This window comes from Bacillus rossius, chromosome 3 (assembly GCF_032445375.1).
Source record: "Bacillus rossius redtenbacheri isolate Brsri chromosome 3, Brsri_v3, whole genome shotgun sequence".
In the NCBI taxonomy this organism is placed as follows: Eukaryota; Metazoa; Arthropoda; class Insecta; order Phasmatodea; family Bacillidae; genus Bacillus; species Bacillus rossius.
In genome coordinates, this window is record NC_086332.1 from 91148545 (window position 1) to 91170479 (window position 21935).

The window sequence follows — 21935 nt, forward strand, 5'->3', positions numbered from 1 at the left end:
AGATTTTCACATTTCTTTCAGCAAGTGGTTCAACAAATGAGTTTAGTATCATAATTGCATTGTGCAAAACACATTTTTCTTCGTAACAGAACGAGGCGGTGCAGTGTTAAGACAACGTTGACTCGCATTACAAGGGACCCGGGTTAAAATACTTGTACAGCCGTTCTGATCCCGGTTTTCATTGTCTTAACGAAATCACGCGAGGTGAATGCTCGGACGGCTTCTTATTATGGGCCATGGCCGATTGCTTGCCCCGTTTCTCTGGGCTGTGATTGCGAGTTTAAACATTTTTGAAATGATTGTCGACGAGATGCTAAGCCCGAGTTATATATATATATATATATATAATTATTTGTATCAAATTTATATCAAGAGTGGAGAAAACGAGTTCGTGGATAGTTCAATTAATTCGTTACAGTTTTATTTGCTACTGATACTTACATCACTAATTAAATCACACTTGTGACACACAGTGTGTTCTCAAATAACTAAGATAATGTTCAGTCCGCAGTTCGCACTCCTCACTGGAGCTAGGCTCAACAGTGGTTCTCCTCTTACCTCGCACCTCTCGGTCACACTCGCACGGCCCCGTCGCTCCGCGTCTGCGGAGGCCGGCGTACTCGCACTTCATTCTTTCGCCTGTTGGAACTCCCGCGGGAGCCGGCGTCGCCGGGAACTGACTGGAGTGGTTGTGACGTGTCGCGTCATCCTGGGCCGACCCGACGCTCGAAGCATTCAGAACAGCGGCGCTTTATTCACGCCACTCCCGCGGGATCGGCGGAATTCCCAGGCCACTAAAGAATAGGCGACAGCGCCGAGGAAGTAGCGCGCGGGGCAGGGGCTGGCGAGGCCGGGCCGCCCTAATCCCCAAAGGTATGCGCGCGTGACGTCAGTGGCCGTGCGGGGCCAGGTACCTGGCGCGCGTCGCAGCCTTGCCTCCCGCGTTCGTAACACTACATACACAGGGGCGCATCTGTAGGAGTGGCCGAGAGGTTTTGGGCGTGAGTTTTAAATGACACAAATTATCACTGGATAGGGTGCTTGTATTTTGGATACTGCCCATATATTGGCCTATATGCATGCAATAAGCAGAAAACTTAAGAATATACAGATTTTCCGTAATACATAGTTTTGACGTTTATCAACCCTGTTCCACAGTTACATTTTGAAAGCGCAAGCTGGGCCCCTCAGTTAGGGGGCTTCTTAATTCCAGGGATATGGGCGGGTCCACCTGCCCCCGGGGATTTTCGCCTGTATGTGTGTGTGTTTTTGTGTGTGTATATATACACACACACACAATATATATTATTGGTTATGGGACCAGAGCGACATGAGACATCAGCCAACTGTTAGGCCTACTGTTACCATAAATTGCATAACAAGGAGACGAGGCTGGAGTTATTTCCAGCACCTCTCCAGCATTGTTGGGAAACCAATGCTTGTTTCAAATCACCGGGTGAGCAAACGTTTGTGTGTCCGCTCGTATAAGGGTGTATGTCCTGTTACAGGTCATTATTATATATTTACGTTCTCCACTGTTAAACTGCTTTTTGAGTAGCTGAACTTACACAAAAAGAAACATATATTGCATACTTTTATGCATAATTAGATGGCAAAGTTGCATTTTTCACTATCTTTGTGCTGTACGGACAAGGAGAATTAAATCGAGTATAAAACGGAAATTTTTTAAAAGTTTAAAATCAATTTTACTGGCTACTATGTGATGTGGTTTGATTTCTTTCAGAAATTTTTTTTTTAGCTAGCTTGCCTTTTTTAAAACTTCTATAAAATTAAAACAATAAATAAAAAATAAATCGAATCAAATTGAAACAATTTGAAAAAAAAAATTAAGTAAACTATGCAGAACCCACCAAGAATTGCTTTTAAACCCAATTTTTTTTTCATTTGTTTTAAAATTACAATTCGTTCTTCTCATTTATACTGCACAAAAATGTACTTTGCCGGATAATTATGCAAAAAATTATGAGCTACATCTTTTTTTAACACCTTAAACGTAAAAATAAAATCATGACCTGGAACAGGTCATACCTCCTTAACATTAAAAAAATAATGCTTCCGTTTTCAGAACAGAACAGCAGACAGTAGCCAGCAGGATGTGTATTTGATTAGATTATCTGAAAACTTCCTATCCTTCCTACTGACACTCAGGCTTACAAGCAGCCTATCGTGACAGGTCTGGTTTCTACCTGCAGACCTCTGTGCTACGCCAGGTGGTCGGACAGGATAGTCTAGTTCAGGATGTCGGAGAGACGCATGCCGTGGGATTCAAGTGATGCCTACGATGATAATATTCTGCCGGCTCTCACAGAATGTAATCGTAAAGTGAAATAGGTTAATAATTTAAATCTAAAAACTTTATAATTTCGTAATTTATTGAAGCAGTTGCTTGTGTAGACGAAACCGAATTGATGAATTATTTCAGATTACTGAACTCTGTTTGATAGCATCCCTTGAAATCAAATTCCAGGCATTGTCCTGCATATCCTGCCTTCTATATTCTTCCATCGATTTATTCCATAAACGTGGATATTTTCGTATTCTTTCAATTAACTTTTCCATCGACTTGGCTATTTAAAACACAATACTGAGAGAGAAATTAAACTTCATGGAAAGCAAACGCATAAGTTCGACACAATTACGCGCGAAAACAGATGTTTTTGGTTATCTGCGCATGCGCGAAGTCAGCGATGCTTAAAAAAATTGCCGAGAACCAAACACCTGGCGACGTCGCCAACATAACGAACACAGCTTTGTGTGGCCAGTGACACCTGAGATGCAGCTGGCTATATTTTAATCGCTTAGCTTACATCGCGAATACAGCGAGCATAGCGTCCTGTGTGGCCGTGGCTTTGCACAGGCCACAACACCACTCACGAGAACTTTTGACAAATTGTCGTTTTTCAATGTGTGTCACGAGAAACATTACTTTTAAGGCTCTATGTCCACGTCATGTTCATAGTTTAGTGTTTTTTTTTTTTTTGGTCATTTCTTTTATTCAATGGCTATTTATAAAATTTTAGCCCGATAACCTTCCTTGTACTTGTTCTACTACACATATTTTCAGTAGATATTCATTTGGTGGAATATCATGGGTATAAAGACTCGCAAGTTAATGATTACGCAGTTATAATTATTCGTACATATTTATTGTTTATTTGGATAGATGAGTAGTGGTGGACTCGTTTGGGGGGTTATGAAAACATTTTCCAAATATCAGTAATGACGGTATGTTACTGTGTGAGAAGTACGTCGCCTACGTCGCCTACGTCGCCTACGTCGCCTACGTCGCCTACGTCGCCTACGTCGCCTACGTCGCCTACGTCGCCTACGTCGCCTACGTCGCCTACGGCTACTACTGTAAGTTTATGCCAGTGTGTTAGTGTCAACAGTAATGTCAGTTTGAATACGTGTGTTTAAATTTTCAATTTTTTTTAAATTTAAATGTTATATTTTCCTCTCTTCCCTGAATAAAATTCCTGTATCCGCTACTTTTGAGAAATATAGTAATTTTAGTCGGTAAAAATTATAAATGTATTTGCAATAGTTTTTGAGATTATGGTATATATTGGTTAGTATACATAAACAAGTTCACACATTCGCTGCGCAGTTCAAAAATTATAAAAAGTTAAGAAAGCTAATATACATTGTTTATAAGGCCCCAGTACTCTATTTCTGTAGTTTTTCTCCCCCTTCAGATTTACTTATTTTTTAGGTTACTTCAAAACAGAAACTATATTGTGATTTTCCTCAATATTTGACTGAATTCCCGGTCCATCACTTTGATTGAATGTGCGTTCCCAAAAAAGGGGGGGCTGCATGTGTGTGAGGAACATGTTGATGACCGCTGTCCCCGGCTTGGAAAGTGGTGTGGTTCGTAATAAATTATTTATTGTACGGGGAGACAAATGACCGGAGTGAATGCGTTATCTTGTCCTGAGGTCACTTGTAGGGCAGAGTTCCACGGGGCGATGCCGTGGCAGGTGCTGCTTCTTAGTTCTGTGACTTTGTCCTTTACATGTACGTTTTTTAAACTCGTCTGTGTCAAGTCTGTGGGTCCACTCTTTTTTAGATGGAGCAGTGTATATCGCCTAGAACAGTGAAATGTATTGAAAACCACGCTACTAGAGACTACCTATTTTTCCTGTGAAATTAATTTATTAAAAAAGGTTTCGTGTTTATTTAGGTAGGTTTTTATTTCTAAAAGGCTTCGAAACAAGTTGAACTTCGCCCACTTTCATGCTTTAGAATTATGATTGCTACATATTATCTTGTACATAGGCAAGAATATATTGTCAGGATGCGTGCTAGAGGCTGGGCTCGTGTGTGTCAGCTAGCCAAGTCGTGACGCGGAGTGACGGGACCGTGAGAGCATTTCAATGGTGAGAGTGCGACGACTGAGTGGCGCGAGACTGTGTGTGTGTGTGTGTGTGTGTGTGTGTGTGCGCGGACAGGTGCGTGGTAATGGGCGAACCACTGTTGAGCCTAGCTCCAATGAGGAGTGTGAACTGTGGACTGGACAGATAGTGATTTGTGAACACACGTTAAGTGTGGTGATTTAATTAGTAATATATTTAATTAATAATATTTGTAGTAAATAAAAAATTATATTAATTATTTGGGCTATCCTTACGTACCTACCCGTTTCCCCCACTCGTAACAATATTTTTAAAACAAGTCGCACGAAAAGTTAGCAGTTAGATTAGTAACCTTTTTTAAGGGTTACCGGACATTACTTAGCCGACGGAGAATGACGGTAAGTTGCCATACTTATCTATATGACCGTGGGCTTGATAAACTTGTTGGGTGGTAGGGGAAAAAAGAGCGGCCGGAGGTTAAAAGTGTTTATAGGAATAAGTGGAGGAAGGGTGCTCTGTGAATTTTTTAAATTCGATCCACCTCGAATCGAACCGAGAAACTATAGAATTCGTAATGTGTTTTTTTCTTATATGTATGGACTATATATTGTTAAGATGTAATATTGTGGGGAGAACTGAGTTCGTAAAGCCGAATTAAATTGTATTACAGTTTTATGAATTATTAATATTTACATTAATAATAAATAATCTTGCTTAAAAATGCCTAATCACTCGCACTTAAAAATGTTTATTCTCAATTCACTCAATGTCTGTCAAGCTCCACAGTCCGCACTCCTCACTGGAGCTAGGCTCATCAGTGGTTCGCCCCTTACCTCGCGCCTGTCCACACAGTCCCGCGCCACTCAGTCGCCGCACTCTCACGATCCAGTCGAACTCCGCGTCGCTTCACTCTCGGCCAAGGGGAAGGGGGGGGGGGGGGCGAGAGGGGATTCTCTCACTCTTCGCCGATGTCGCACTTCCCTTCTTTCGGAACTCCGCGGAAGCCGGCGTCGCGGCTTAAGTACTCAGGCGCCCTTCTCGAACCGCGACGAGAGCAGAAGTGACGAGTCGCGTCATCCCGGGCCTACCCGACGCCCGAACAGTCCAGAAGGGCGTCGCCAGTTCACGCCCCTTCGCGCGGCGGTCCGCGGAATTCCCAAGGCCACTTAGCGATGGATAAATGACGCCGAGGCAGGATGATGCGGGGTGTGCGGAGGGGAAGGTGGAGGGGGCAGCGATAACCCTTGTAATCCGGCCAGGCACGCGTGGTATGTCTCACGTCAGTGGAGGCCACGTGACACGCGCATGACGCCGGTGGCATGCCAGGGCCGCCAGCCAGCTCCGGAACTGGCGCGTGTCGCGGTCCTGTCTGCGTTCGTAACAATATAATTAAATCGTTCACTGTAGAAATTCTACATTCCATTGAATGATGCAAAAAAATTTTTTTTAGTAAATGGGTATTTTAATTATTAGTATTTTTTTTGGTATTACACAAAAATACTGAATGGATTAGATGAAACTTTTGTTTTAATGTATTTGGCTTATAAACACTTATCATTTTGAAATTACACTATGGAATTGGCTTTCGGAACTGCTGTCTCGGAAAATGTTCTTTGTTTTTAGCATAGTATCCTAAGAAATATATGCCTAGATATACTTGTATGTATGTATATGCACATTGCATGTATGTACATTGCGGATATTTCTACTCATCAGTTTAGGTTGGAGACTTGCTTGCGTACAAGCTCTAATAGTAAAACACACATGAAGCAACCTATTCCATTGTAGCCTTGTCATGTCTCTAAACCTATGCCTGTGCCAGATACATTATGAGTAAACATGGTTTCTGCTAGGCGAGAAAAAAATTTAGTTAAATTTTGGAAGACTACTATTACCTAAGTACCTTCCGTGAGTAAAAAGTACTTGTAAATATCGGGCAGAATATAATACATCAACTTAAGGATGACGTAGCAACTTACGTTTGGAGCCCTTTGAGGACCAAGTGAAGAAGCATCTTTCAAGACGATGCATACTGCCATATTCAATTCTGACGAAGTAGAACAACCTGTTAAAGTATTGGAGTAACTATGCCTGGGAGAAAGAATATACATGGAAAGGATCTGGCTGGAGCTGTATTCGGTGAACCGACTAGAGCTGATAATTAGTTTACGTCACTACAGACGTAAATTAACCATTGGTTTGATTGCTTTGTTTTTCATGTGTACATGTAGTAGAGTAGAATTTTAGTAAATAAATAATTTTTGTACAAGGTTTCATTCTGATAACCTCACCTAGGATTGAACCCAGGACTTGGTTTTTATTTTTAGAGTAAATTTATACAAGCGAGGTAATTTCATTAATAAAATAATTTATTTATAAGTATTTTAAGCCCGAATTTCATGTTTTGCCCCAACAAAGGATCGAACCAAAGGACAGTTATCGGACGAATCTATCAGTATCTTAATAGTTAATTTTTTAATCACTTAAAAAATTACATTAAAACTACATGTTTGCTCTCCTTTAACCGAGGACTCCGCACTTATAAACGCAAGTACTTATTTTAAATGCAAATATTAATTTTTTTAAACTTGGATGGTCAAATTTCAAAATAAAACAATTTTTATTTTAACTTGGTGGTATGGATATACGAGGAATAAAGGAGGAGGGAATATTTCATTTTGGAGAATACTAGACACTTTTTGGTAATATTAAGCCTCTTTGGTAAATTTTGAATGCTTTAAATTTTTTGTGGAAAATATTCTTTCGGCGGAAATTTTCCCCCCGAAAAAGAAATTTTTTTTGGAGAATTTTTAAAGTCAAGGTCATCCGTGATGGCGGCCGTGATGGCGGCCGACAATTCCAATCTTCACATAGAGCCCAGGGCTCTGACATATCAACATATACAGATCTCTAACGAACTATTAGCCTGTATATAATACACCAAATAATTACGGATGTGTCCATTTTTAACCATATGACATACCTCACAACAAAAATTTTTCTTTATTTTGTGATAATGAGTTTGCTGTTTATTTTTATATAATTTTGACTTATTATGGTTAATTTTAAATGTTATTCGAAGAATAAAAATGAGGAACTAACTAATTTATTTGTGTTTTATAACCGGTGCTAGGTCTTAGATCTGTTTAGAAAACTGTGTTTATTGCGTATCCAATTCAGTGATACATTCTGCAACTAGCGTGATTTTTGGTTATTGTCTGCAGAATACACATTAATTTTTTTTGTCAGTCATTCAACTTCAACATATATCCTTAAATTTGTTTCAATAGTGGTGCATATTACATAAATATTTCACTGGTCAAACAGCAACCATTTCTAAAACAGCGAAAATGGAACCAATTATTTTAACACTAATTTAAGTAATTTCGTTACTCAATTTGGTTACTTTTGAGTTGAGTTCTTTTTAGCAGTACTTCTTACAAAATGTCAATTTTAAACAGCAATTGAATAAAATGTATCTTTCTTTAAGTATTTGGAGAAACAGAACTTCAGGCGTCAGAAGGAATGCCGGAAAGATCAGTCTGAAATGTTAAGAAAACAAAATCAAAATATTGTTAGTAAAAACAACTAACAGTCTTGCGTCACCGTTGGCAACAGTCCACCGCGATAATCTTGACTCTTTTACAACAGTTACACATGATTAAGAATTTTGATCTATTTTGTTATAAGTAGAGCCGAGATTTTATGGTGTTATAAAAACGCAAAATTTGCGTTATAAGTAGTGAATTTCATCTTTATCGTCATAAAAAAATTACTCATGTAATAATCGGGCACAATTACAGTGAGCAACTGCTTCAACAATTTGTGGTACAACACTTCAAATGTGTACAATATACAATACAATTTTATTGATGAGAGTAAAAAAAACCCCTTCATCAAAAACATTCAATAGTAAAAAAATTTATATGGAATGTTAAAACCCCAAAATCGTTATAGTTATGCTTTTTTTTTGTTTTTTTTTTCTCTGCAGGCCTTTACCCTTGTCTGTATGTTATCAGCTATACACTGTTTTTAATTCATTTACTTACTTTAATCCATTTACTTACTTTCTTTGGAAATACTGTAGGTAGAAACTAAATAATGTTTGTAGTACATAACATTTTAGGTATTTAAACAAAAACCTAAAGTAAAGATTTTTGAAATGAATTGTATATTTTAATAGTTATAATGAATAATATAAGCTATAATTGAGGTGAATTTCATTGCATTTCGGTGTTATGCGGTGTTTTTGCCTTCCATTTAGCTGTTTGGCGGTGTATTGACTTAATTTCGCTGTTATTTCTGTGTTATCGCTATTCACCATATAATCTTGCCTCTAGTTATAGGATGTCCGTTATGGGATTTATGACCCCTGGTTCGCGTGTATAATTAAAACTATATACCGAATAATGCATGCAGGGGCTAGGGGAAACTTGGGCAGTGTTGCTAGTCGTGACTTGAGGCAAAAGAAAGTATTATTCAATTCGATTAACCTGCAAGGTTTTTGTTGGGTCTGTACCTGACGCTGTATGCTGGCCTTTGTTCCTCGAGGAAACTCGACTACCATCGGGAACTTTCGGCTTTTGGACGCACGCGAGAGACGGACTGGGGGCAAGCGCGGATCCAAAAACATATTTCTGTAAAATGTAAGTTTTATGAGGATTAACGTTTTGTTCTATGAAGTATTGTAGAGTAGATGTTTATAAATATAATACAGTAAGTTCATAAAATAATGTCCCAGTTATAAGTTTTAATAGTATCAACTGTAAGCGTTCTAGAGTTTTGGTTTGAAGTTAAAATTAGAGTAACTAAAACAGTTTTAGTTAAGTGCATGCGCGAGTACTACTTTGTTGTTTTCTCGCTTGCAGCGCCACCTACGGAAAAGGGCCTCTCCTGAGCGTAAAGCTATTTTAAAGCTAAGTAATTTCAGTTACACGTACGTTTCGTTTAAAGTTTCATTGTTGCAGTAGGATTGGTCGTAATGTTGGAGACGACAGAGCTCTTTTTCGCTAGCCTCCACGTTCACCTGACAACGCCATGCGATTTTATCCTTTGGGGCTTTAAGATCGTGTCTACGTTCCGCCGCTATCTAATGATTTGCCAGAGGTTGTATGTGTGCAGTGTGCCTTATAATTAAAGGTGCACATATTGTAAGAAAAAGTATGTTAGTATACTTTCAATTTGATGTATGATTTATTGTAAATAGTCTATATTTAACTGTTATAATATTCCGTTGAAACTAGGACATGCGTTTATGGACATCCTCTATTATTCTTACACTCATATTGTGCAGAAAATAACGATAAAACACATTCTCTCTCCCTTTAAATACCGAAACCCCTTATTCTGTTTTAAATATAGGTGTAAAAGTAACGAAAAAAAGCGTACCCGTATGTATTCGTTACTGTTAGTGATTATATCAAAATAAAATAATAGTAACCTGTTTATGTCATCTAAGGAGTAAATTTGTAACTAACTTAAGAATGTATGACAATCATTCTTTTCAATAAAGGAGTCTGTTGCGAATATCCAACGCGTCTTAATAGTTAATATAACAATTAGTTCTCGTTACTATCTTATCGTTACGTTACTCGTTACTTCTGATACCTCATAACATGCTATGTTATGTTAGAGCAACGAATCGAGTCGTATTGCGTACGCGTACAGTATGACTTCGCGGCATCGCAGCATTCGTAATTTGTAGAAAGCATACGTAATACTTATACATTACATACCAAACTGCGAAAGGTGCATTTCCCCCCCCCCCCCCCCTCGCTTTTTCCGTATTTTGAACCAGACTTGTGTTCAAGTCATTCTAAATTTAATTTGATTTAATAGGTAAAGTACCTTTAGTAAACAGTAAAAAACTTGCGACGAATTTCCAAATTATACTTTACTTAATAAACAAACATAGTTCTTTGTAACGCACGTTTTTAAATTTACCGAATAAGCGCGCGCATGTGTAAAACATACTATCAGCAAACGTTTCAATACACGCATCAACGGTACTTGCGTGAACTGATACAGTGTAGGTACCCATACTACGAAAAATGCGAGTAACGAAATGCATTCGAATGTAACGTTTCGTTACTGGTACTAGATGGCGTACCTGTTAATCAGTACCGAATACATACGGTTTGCTACAGCTTTAGTTTTAAATTCATGCCTGATTCTAGACGTGCCATGAGACATTACGTCAGTTGCAAGCAGTATCACAGGCATCGTATGTTGAAAATTATATTTTTTTGTAATTTTTTTATTCATGGAAAAATTATATATATATAATGTCAATTTTGAACTATATTTCTAATGATGTATAAACATATTGAAGAATAGGAACAGTTCAAACTACGCGAACTTAAATTGTGTATGAGACACTTAAACTGGGTTTTAAGTAGAAAGAACTTAGACCCAGAATTTATTTTTGAACTACTCAAGAGGTATGTATTTTAGTTCTTGCGTGAAGCTGCTCCATATTTTACACGCCCTTGTTGGCTAAACTGATGGCTGTTGTATTTTAATGTTTCCTGTTTCTTGTTTCCCGCTGGCCTTTTACATTTATCTCCTTCGGTTTTGATTTTCCGGTGATTCATGTGGTGGTTTTAAACCTTTCTGGAGGTGAAAGAGAGCTGCGACTTAACATAATCTCTCTCGTGATCGGGTCTAGAAATTTTAAATAATTCATGGTTGTCCTCCTTGGCTGACGGCTGGAGATAACCTCGTGTTGGGCGACAGAGATAACTTCAGAAGGTTTTTTTGTTGTTGTTGCAGGTTGCGCCTTTGTAACGTACACCTCCAAGCAGTGTGCTATAAACGCCATCAAGACCATGCACCATTCTCAAACAATGGAGGTAAGGTTTTATATTTAACGTCTAATACAGTTACACTTACATAAATAACCTTAGTGCAAGTTTAGAACTTAAACATATTTTCCTTCCATAGTATTCTAATGTTTGTTTCTGAGCTTCAATAAATGTACACACACTTGATTTTTAAATTAGAATTATTTTTTTTGTGCAGACTTGCAACCCCTCTTTCAGACTTGATGTAAGTTTTTGGACATACACCATTGCTAAGAACTTTTTCTGTTGAAGAAAAACTAAAAAATAAAATAAATAAATAAATAAAAATATCCAAAAAAGGCAAAAAACACACCAAATTAAGCAAACAATTGCTGTTGTTTTACAACACCTACTCATTACCCAGTTATTTCTAAATAAGAGTTTTTGAGGTAGTGTTATAACTTGTGTATGAGGTTCACTGCAGTCCTGTTCAAAAACTTTGGTATGGCTACATTAGTGTGCTTTTAATAGTGTTGGTGCCTTTTCTTGAATTTTTGAGTACTCTAAGGAGGAAGTAGGGTTTTCTGTGACATAGCTACTGAAATGTGTGGTGCATTCAGATTCTTCGTCGTTTTAGTGCATATTTTATTTTGGCGCATAGCCATAAAACTTTGCTAGTTAAATTTTTTTTAACGCTCCATTCATTTTAAATTTGAGGTGTATATTGCAATGACGAGGCTAGCCAGCTTGCGGGAGGGGGGGGGGGGGGTCGCCATGCAGGTAAATCCGCCCGTCTCTACCGGCACGGTAGCTGCGGTTCCTCTCTACCTCTCTCTCGAAGGTTCTGCGCGTTTCCGGAGCGCCGTCTGCGTGAAGTGGCGGAACTATGACGCCATTGTTCTCGGCGCTTCGAGTGTTTTAAGCCGGGGACTCTGATGACGCGACACTTCTGAGGGCTAGTGGCCAGTAGCACCATTCTTCTCAAGATCTGCATTCCAATGATCTTAGCCCAAATATGATCTAAGGATCATTTTTAAATGTTTCGCCAATTCATACTGAAACTGCGTGAACTATAGTTCATAAATTTCCAATCTGCGGCAACAGGCTACGGCAGTGTTGAAGAAATTTTATGTATTGTTTTGCATTTCAGTTGGTGGGCTGGGGAACGACATGGTCTCAAAAATATATTGTGTCATGGCGAGCAAATAATTGATGCGATTACCACAAGATAACAGCACATATTCTGTACCTCAACTTTTGAATTTTAATAAAAACTGAAAACACATACTAATATTTAATATTAAAAGTTAATATAAAACGAATCAGTTGAAATATGAATAGGTTTTGACTAAAAAAAAAATCATATTTAATATGGAAAGTAATCATGACGAAATGAACTATGAAAATATTAAACTAAAAAAAAAATCTTTCGCTCGCCAACTCTCGCTGTCTCCCTCGCTAACGCTCGTTCTCTCTCTCTCTCTCTCACTCTCTCTCTCTCACTCTCTCTCACTCTCTCTCACTCTCTCTCTCACTCTCTCACTCTCTCTCTCTCTCTCTCTCTCTCTCTCACGCTGTACATCGGCCCTGCCTCATATACCTGCCGGCGTTACACATGGAAAGGTCTCGTAACCCTCCGAAGTGTCACATCATCAAGGTCCCTTGACTAAACACTCGAAGCTGCGAGAACAATGGCGTTCTAGTTAATCAACTTGCGAGATTGTGCTCTGAGAACCTTAAGAACCATACAGAGAGACAGCAAGGCGCCCGGACTTCATTTTGTTGGCGGGGGAGGTGTTGTCAGAATGTGACCCGCTAATGGAATTTCCCTGTAGTTCCCTGTTGTTTCCCCCGCTCAAAGAGGAGGCGGGGTTTCCCCTGGGAATCTACCAGGCGTGTGCGCTCCAGTCTCGCTGGCCGAACCTTGTCTCTAACAGCTTCGTAACAGTTTACTAAAATTGAAATATAACTGTAGACGATGGTTACAATGGGTAGTACAAAAATGTAAAGTGTGTTAACTCCTTGCAAGGACCCAAAGTGCTTTCTGAAGTCAAACTTGAAACATAAACCCAAATCAGCTGATGTTAAACAGATAAACCCAACTATGAACCTAAACAGGTAACTGTCGACAGCACGTGCTGTAGTCGTTGTGTTGTCCGTAATACCTATTTAAGTTAATTATTGGGTTTATCTGCTTGACATTAGCTGATGTAGGGTTATTTTCTGTGGGTTCGTTTTAATATTTTTATTTCTTATTTCGCATTTTGAATTTTTCCCTTGACAAACAGTGCAAAACTGCAATGGTGCATGTCCAAGAAATTGTATTAAATCAAAATTTCCCATTCATGAATCATTTGAAGAAAATGTTGTTCTTGGCTATTCCTGGAGGACATCCAACTTCTACTACTGTGATTGCCGTGAGGGAGCCACCAGTATGTGATTGTGAGGAGCTGACTGTTGGTACTCCCAGCGTGGTGCGCCTGCACTCGGAGGGGCGTAAGAGTGCTGTCGCGGTTGCAGGGCTGCTCGTCGCCGCTGGTGGTGAAGTTCGCCGACACGCAGAAGGAGAAGGACCAGAAGAGGCTGCAGCAGATGCAGGCTAACCTGTGGAACCTGGCGGGGGTCAACATGAACATGACGCCCAGCTACATATCGGTGAGTCGCTTGTTGCTGCGCAGATGTCTTGGCAGTTGCTGATGCCTGCTACCAACATTGAACGATTGACCAATTGATACAATAATTTTGGCTCAAGAATGTTAGGAATCCCTCAAAATTTGCGCCACATTTCGGGGCTATAATATCTTCCTTCTCCCACACATCCTAAAATTAAAAAAAAAAAAAATAGCAAACTGCTACAACAGTGCCGAAAAAAAAATTAGTTGCGATTCTACTGGTGTGCGGGAACAATTTAATTTGGTACAATCGATTGTAAACTACTAGCAAATTGTTACTGTGGTTGACACATTAGCACCTTGTGTGGTAACAGAGGAATGGCCATTACATGTACATGGTGTGTGAAGCAGTTTTCATCCAACTAATTGTTGCGCTATGTTGGTTAGACGTCCACAACACTGGCCGAAGCTTAGTGTTTTTGTTGTGGAAACAGTTGTAAGTAATGTTTTTGATAAAAGTGTTTTTAACAACGGAAATTATAATTCATACTTACCATCATCAGACGTTATCAACCACCATTTCCGCAATGTTTTGGATGTATACAATATGGCGATGGCGAGGTTAAGAAGTGACTTCAACTAGGTCACAGTATGCCCTCTCCTGACGTTCCTAGTTGCATGTACTTTGGTCTACAGTGAAAACTATTAAGGCCATGCTACGATCACAGTAGCATTCCAGACTAAAAATAAAACAAAAAACTCGAAATTTGATTGCTACAATTACAATAAGCTGTTACGAAACCAATCTAAAACCACAACAAAGAAAGCTGTTGTCCAGTTCTCGTGTTTCACTTTTTTCACTATCATTGTTTTGATCAACTGAATTGCATTTCCAAGGACTGGGAATCAGATTCTGATCGGGCTATCCTGATTTCTATTTTCCTAGTTTTCCGAAATCACTACAGCTGCAATGGCTCATACACTACAGGCCAAGGCCATTATAAATGGTCTGACGTGTTGAAGCGTCAGGGTTCTCCAAGGTCAGTTCCAAAGCTTTCAGGAACGTTACTAGGGCTGTTAGAGGGCATGTACTCTGTAATTGTTATACAAAGTAAACCTAGATTTACCGGAGTTATCCAAATTTGTTGGGTAAAGTTCGAATAGTAACTGAAATAAATTTGAATTCGACGTTTACCCATGTACACCTAGGTCTACTCAATGCTGACTGGTTAATGTTATAAAAACCAAATAATTGATAACTTTAGTTTCATTGATACCTTAACTAACTTAACCTGACCTATCGTGCTCAAAAATTACGCAACACTTAACAATACCCAGCTAGCGTTGGGTAGACCTATAGGTAATCTCCAGATTCAAATTTATTTTAGTGATTATTCGAACTTAACCCTACAACCTTGGATAATGCCTGGGTAAACCTAGGTTTACTTCTTCTAGCATTACCCGTGACATTTATATAATTGACCAAATTGAAATCAAATAAATAAGATTTATACACACTCGCATTTAAGGATGCTGTCTGGACGTTAGTAGAAATGCGTTGTAGACGTTTACCTCTAGAGCTCTCATTTAAAAAGTACTTGGAAATTGTAATTTTTGTTTATGCAGGAAAGGATTAAAAAGTACATGTTACGTCAGTCTGGTGGATTTAAGCTGCCTTTTAACCGCATTTACACTTTCTGACCCCACCAATATCACGAAAATGGCCTTTTTCAACTTAGTTTTTTTTTTGTGGAATAAAAATCGTCAGAATTTAGGGAACTCTCCAGTCCGACACGCCCTAGACCTTTTTGCTTCGATTCCTCCATTTTAACAGGCATGCACCGCTGAAAATTCTCATTGGCAATAGACGTAAACGTCTGCATCGACGAAACCGTCTCGTGGCGCTCTCTGTAACGGCCTGACGGCTGGTGAGATAGCTGCCGATACACTGCCAGATGAGTTATCACATCAGTTACGTTTCTTACGAACGTCTGCATCAAGATAAATCTGTACGACGGCACAGCACGAATATAGGCTATTTAACGTTCGGTACCTACATGAGTCTGCGAAGTGCGTTTACGCGGCTACGCTATACCTAATTTATTCAATAACAGATGTTTCGGATAAAAAAATATATATTGTGTACATGTAGAGATAATGGATTCGGTGATAAAAAGTAACTCTTAAAGAGAGCACAGGAGATGGCAGAGAGAGGTTGATGCAAGCTCACGGCAAGCCGTGAGAACAGATGAAGTAAAGGAAGGAAGAAAACATTAGTAAAATTAAAAAAAAATATATATTTTTCCTTTTACTGTTTTTTTTTGGTTAAGGGGGGGGGGGGCGCATGGTTCCCCTTACAAAGCAGTTTCAGGAGCAAGTCTCTATTACAGCGCGCTCTTGTGCTAAGACCAGTGGCGTAGCCAGGATTTGTGTATGGGGGGTGTTAAGAAGCATGGGCTCCCCCCCGTATTAAAGCGGGGGCTCCGGGGTACCTCCCCCGGGAAAATTTGGATTTTAAGGTGTAAAATAGTGCTATTTTAGCAGTTTTCGGTACTTAAATTAAAACATTGTAATGGTAAAAATTTTATTAATTTTAATATGAAATTTGTTTGAGTGAAGAATAAGAAATTAATTAAATATTTGTGCTAGGGGGGCGGGGTGAACCCCTAACCCCCCCCCCCCCCCCCCCTGGCTACGCCCCTGGCTAAGACACGTCTTCACAGCTATGGACACAAAATCTGTTGAAGCAGTTGAAATGGGTGTTGCTTTTAAAAGCAAATTCCATTCATTGTGACATCTTTCAAGCGTTTACCCCCATATAATTTTAATAGCAAAACACTTTGCCGCTGATCAACTTTTTGATCCTTCTTATAGTTAAAAAAAAATGATAGTACTCAAATGTGGAGCTTTTATGTATTCAGTGGCGTCCTATAACATGAATTTATTAACAAAAATATTCTGAATCAAATACGTCTGTAGTTGATTTTTTTTATGTGATACATTTTGGAAATACTTCAAAACAGTTCTCAATGAGAACTTGCGTTTTTTTAAAAATATTTTTGCCGTTTAAAATGCTATTAAGTATGCAAAATATATATTACATGATGCATATTTTGATTCTATATAATATGCAAAATTGCTTTATACAAAAAATACAATTTTAAATTTGCATGTTATATGGCAACAGTGCATGAAGAAACAGGGACAGCTCTAACGGAAGTCGGTGTGTGTTGGAAAGAGAGAGAAAGCGCCCTTAATTACATACAGTCTTTGAATACAAACATAGAATTAAAGAGTTTTTATATTCTGTAATTATTTCTGAAGTAGGTATTAGACAATTATTAACTACAATGCAACGTCATATGCAACTGTGATAACAAAAAAAAATCAATAATGTATAACTTATCGAAACCTAAACAGTAAAAATGGAATATAACAGATGCAACAAAAAGGCAATAAATACACTTCTACGAAAATTGCACTTTTGGAACGTTCTGTGCCATTAAGTTATTAAAAACTTACAGTAGTGTGCTGCTATTATTCACACTATGGTTTAATAAACACCTCCGAAAAAACTACTCATCTCACACATTTTTATCCAACATTTTAAGCTGTGATATCACTTCAGTGAATTAGTATACCTACCCCCGAAAATAGTGCAACTTCATTGACTAGTTATTTTGCAATATTAGGCAAGAACGTGCAAATGCAGCTGTTACATGCCAAACATGTATCCATAGACTTTTGTTTATGCAGCGAGTTCTTTTAATTGTAATTTTGGTACATAGTTGTACATATACTGTAAATGTTAGGTTTTCCGTTAGGTTTGCTTAGGCAGTAGTGCCTGTCATTTTAACTGATTTGTTTGGATTTATGCAGAACCCATAAAAGTATGTTCCCAAATAAAATTTAAGATTGTACCTGTAATGTTTGTAAGTGGTTTAAAAAAAAAAAACTATTCAGCTAGTTAAACTATTTGACCTGCCTGGCGAGGGAAGGCAGTATTTTTTGTATTTGAGCTGACATTGATCAATTTGTAGGATAATTAGATAGCGGTGGAACATAGATACAATCTTTTATAAAGCCCAAAAGGAAAAAAAAAAATCTAATGGCATTATGTCAGGTGAACGCGGAGGCCTGCGAAAAAGAGCTCTGTCGTCTCGACCATTACGACCAATCCAACGGTCAGGGACTTAACCGTTCAACCACTCTCGTACAAAGAGATATAAGATATAATTTTGGGGGAGGGGGGGGGGAATCCATCGTGTTGACAAATAAAGTTTACAGGTTTACCCTCTGCTAATTGGGGAAAGAGTCATTCTTTCGCGCTGCAAGCGAGAAAAGAACAAAGCAGTATTCGTGCACGCGCCTATCTAAAACGGTTTGAGTTACTCTTTGTGACCTTGACCCAACTTTATACAACGCTTACAGTTAATACTATTAAATGTTATAAATGGGGAAACATTTGTTATGGACTTTCTGTGTTTTATTGAACTATGCTAGCTCCGTTATTAATTTTGCTAAGCCACGTTGTAATGAAGTGGAGAGACAAGAGCTCGATGTGTGTTGTGACGTGACGGGCGTGTGTGTGTTCCCGCAGTTGCTGCAGCAGCTACAGGCTCAAGGCGGAGCGAGCAGCGTGAACGGTCAAGCGGGCGGCCTGTCCGCCCTCAGCTCTGTGCAGCAGCAACTCCTCATGCAACAGCAACTCGCTGCCCAGAACTCGACAGGTCAGTCTAATGGGACGTGCGTCTCCCCCTCCACCGCTGATCAGCTCAAGACCCAGCTGCTGATCCAGCAGCGTTTGAATCTCAAGTCTCCTGTAGGTGGGTGGCTGTGCTGTCTTCTGTTTGTGCCGGCATGGTTTGTGGTCTTTTGCTGGTGTTCTGCCCGCTGTTGGAGTGCTGCCTGTTTTGCTTCGCAGTTTTGCAGTTGTGATATGGTCGTTTAGGGTTTGCTAGCATGGGTGCGGCGCCGCTCTACTGCATAGATGTTGAGCGCTCATTGAACGTTATTACTTTCCTCGAGTAGGTGTTTGTAGTAGAATTTTTCTACCTGCTACGTAGTTATGTAATTTATCACAGGAAGTGATTTTTGAATACCTAAACCTCAGTTACACAAATTTTTGTTTATTTAGTAAAATTAATTTTATTATTTTTAAAAATTATAAAATATTTATAGAATGTGTTTGATTTTACCTAATAGTTATTAATGTAATAGTTTTGATATCAACTGATATATAATATATGTAGATTTGTTGTGTTAAGATGCTTTTGATTCTTTAAACATATTAGTAGTGCGTAGGGTTGAATTACAGATGAAAGAAATAATACTTTTTAAAAAATTATGGTTGTCTTCTTTAAAAAGCTTTTATTTGTTACTCTGTATTACCAATTACCAATAGTAATACACAATTGTTTTAGTGAATTTTATGTTATCCATAAGAAGAGGATTAAGAAAACATTTGAAATAAATTGTACTACACAATAAGCAATAGTTATAATTGCTATTGTTTATAAGGCTTTAAAAATATTTTAGTCACATGCCAGGTAGTCTGCCTTTGGCTTAGTAGATTTAGCTTTGGGTTAGTTGATTGCAGTTTTCTGTGCTACAATGTACCTATTTTGTGTGTGATCGTTTTTTTTAGAAGTTGTTCTTTGCCTGTATCATGGTGAATCCTAGACCACATATACTGCATGTGAACACTATGAGCAGTGTAGTTCATTGTATGCTGGTTGTTTTGGTACTTTCTGCAGAGATGTAATTGTCAGTCTCACTTGGTTTTCAGTGGGTTTATTGTTTAGAATGTTGGTTAAGAGGTAGCTTACTTTTGCCACTTGTTTCTACAGGATTGCCATTACTATTATTAAGATTTAGAAACTTACGGAGTTTAAATATATAGGTATGTAGCATATATTATAGATTTTAGTATTGTGTTCATTTTATCTTCTTTTTTTAATTCACAAGACTAACCTTTATAGTATTTTTTTATTATTTGACTGTTAATTCGTTACCTATAATATATATCACTGATAGCCTGAATTAAAGACAAAGTTTTTTCCAAAACAGAAATGTAATTATGAATGTGTAAAAGCTTCTGAAAATTAGTTGCATATTGTTTCAGATATGATATAACTGCTTTAGTTCATCTCAGTTAATAGTGTCATATTTAGTGTTATGTTTAACATACACTAATCAGATTCAAATACACATTAATCAGATACAAATGCACAACAAAATTTACCAGACAGAGTAATGTGCTGGGGATCTTTAAGGTTCCACATTGTTATTAGAAATGAACAGAAACAAGGTGTGATTCCGTCTGAATGTAATTACATCAAATTTATTAAAGGAAAATTTAAAACAGATATTAAAAAATATAAACATACAATATAAATTACGTACTTAAACAGATCTCAAGTATATTCAGAAAGAAAAAAATATGGGCTAGCCCTAATTGAAATTATAAAAAGGTTTCATTAAAAAAATACATAAACCAATAAAAAAAATACAAAATATGTTTAAACCATCCCAGTATTCTGAAAGTCCAGAAATTATGTTTATATGATGAACTGCGTCTGACGGCGTAATTTAGGAAAGTTAAAAAAAAAGTTGAAAGGCACAGTAGCTTCGTTTCCCGGAGATCACGCGGGAACATGATGCCAGGGCGCCTGTGTGCTGCTGAGGAAGGGTGGTGAAAATGCCAATTCGGCGTCCGGCTCTCGGACCCTGTCTGCGAACAGTCCAAATCAAAACTGATCAGAACTTGTACACAGACAGTATACGGGGCAGAAAATGCCCGGAAAAGTTAAGGGGAGGTTGAGGAAAGTCGCGGATCGTAACTCACCAGACAGGCAGTGCCGTGGACAGCCTTAAAAAGTGGGGGGTGAGGTTATAAAATTTCGCCCCCCCCCCCCCCAATCACGTCATTATCAGGCGATTGAAGAAAAAAATCAATAATAGACAAAAAGTTTTATTATTAATAACAATACTTCAGTAATTTGACCATGTTGTTTGGTGTAAATTTTAAACATACACGTGTTGACAATTTTCCAATTTCTCCAATTGAAAAAAGTAAGTTTTACATATATTTTACAACATTTAACCCTTTTTCAATAGTACTAATAGTCCCAAAAGCAGAAATAGTATACTTTTAGCATATAAAAATATTCTTCAAGAAAATAAATTTTTTTTAAACAAATCCAACTTAACAATCTTCACGGTACTTATTTTTAAATCTTATAATGAAAATATGTTATGAATCATACCACAAAATAAGATATAAATAAAAATTTCTTTTTGCAGAAGAACTGTATAAATAAACTGAGAAATTTTTTCAGTGCAGGCGACGTGCCTTAATAACGGCAAATTGCTCTATAACTGTATCAAAAGATAGGTTGCGAGCAATGTCACTTTCTATTGAGAGTATTGCCAGTCCAGATAACCGTTCTTGGGCAATGGTGGATCGCAAGTAGTTTTTGATGAGTTTCAGCTTGCTGAAACTTCTTCCGCATGAGGCTATTGAAACTGAAATAGTGAATAACAATTTATATGCCGTAAATGATTCTGTGAAAGCTTCCTGCAAGTCATTATTTACAATTATTTGAATTACATCTTTGGGTTTAGATTTTGGTGGAAGTTTGTCAGCCAGGATGTTTCTTAAAGAAAGAAAGAAAGAAAGAAAGAAGCTCGGAATAGAGGCCACTTTCCAAGTCCCGCTCGTAATGTCTCGTCAGCTGTTCACAGGATTTCTGTAAATCATTGCTACTTAGTTTCATGAGTCGGCAGGGATACATCAATGAAAACATGTTGCTACGTCTCTAAGGCCTTCAAATCTTTCGGAAAGGCTTGTAATGATCCTGTCCAACATTCTGTTGTAGATATTAACTTCAAAAGCTTTATTCTTGTCTGTAATTGGTTCATCTTTAGTTAACTCATCCGAAAATGATACCTTTCTTCTTTGTCATTTTTCGGAGAGTTGCACGGAAACTCCCAATTTACTTGCAAGTTGTATGGCTTCATCCATGAAACTGCTGAACTCATTTGCTCTCATATTCTGTATATTCTTGGTCGAAGACTGGAGAAGATCAGCTGCAGTCAAAATATCACAATCTGCCTTTTGCAAGTATTTGCTTGTTATATTCAGCAACGTTAGGATGTTTTCC

General features: G+C 38.1%; 1 protein-coding gene across 46 annotated transcripts in view; it reads left to right on the forward strand.

Moving 5' to 3' along the window:
• LOC134531020 (CUGBP Elav-like family member 1) overlaps positions 1-21935 on the forward strand; it is a 1002129-nt gene that overhangs the window by 861674 nt on the left and 118520 nt on the right. For 31 of the 46 annotated variants that reach the window (XM_063366481.1, XM_063366484.1, XM_063366493.1 and 28 more), the window contains 3 exons: positions 11148-11227; positions 13679-13813; positions 18371-18500. In XM_063366481.1, the coding sequence (XP_063222551.1) occupies positions 11148-11227; positions 13679-13813; positions 18371-18500 (345 nt within the window). Of the gene's footprint in view, positions 1-11147; positions 11228-13678; positions 13814-18370; positions 18597-21935 lie in introns of all 46 variants that reach the window. The other 15 variants (XM_063366464.1, XM_063366463.1, XM_063366465.1 and 12 more) reach the window with 1 other exon arrangement.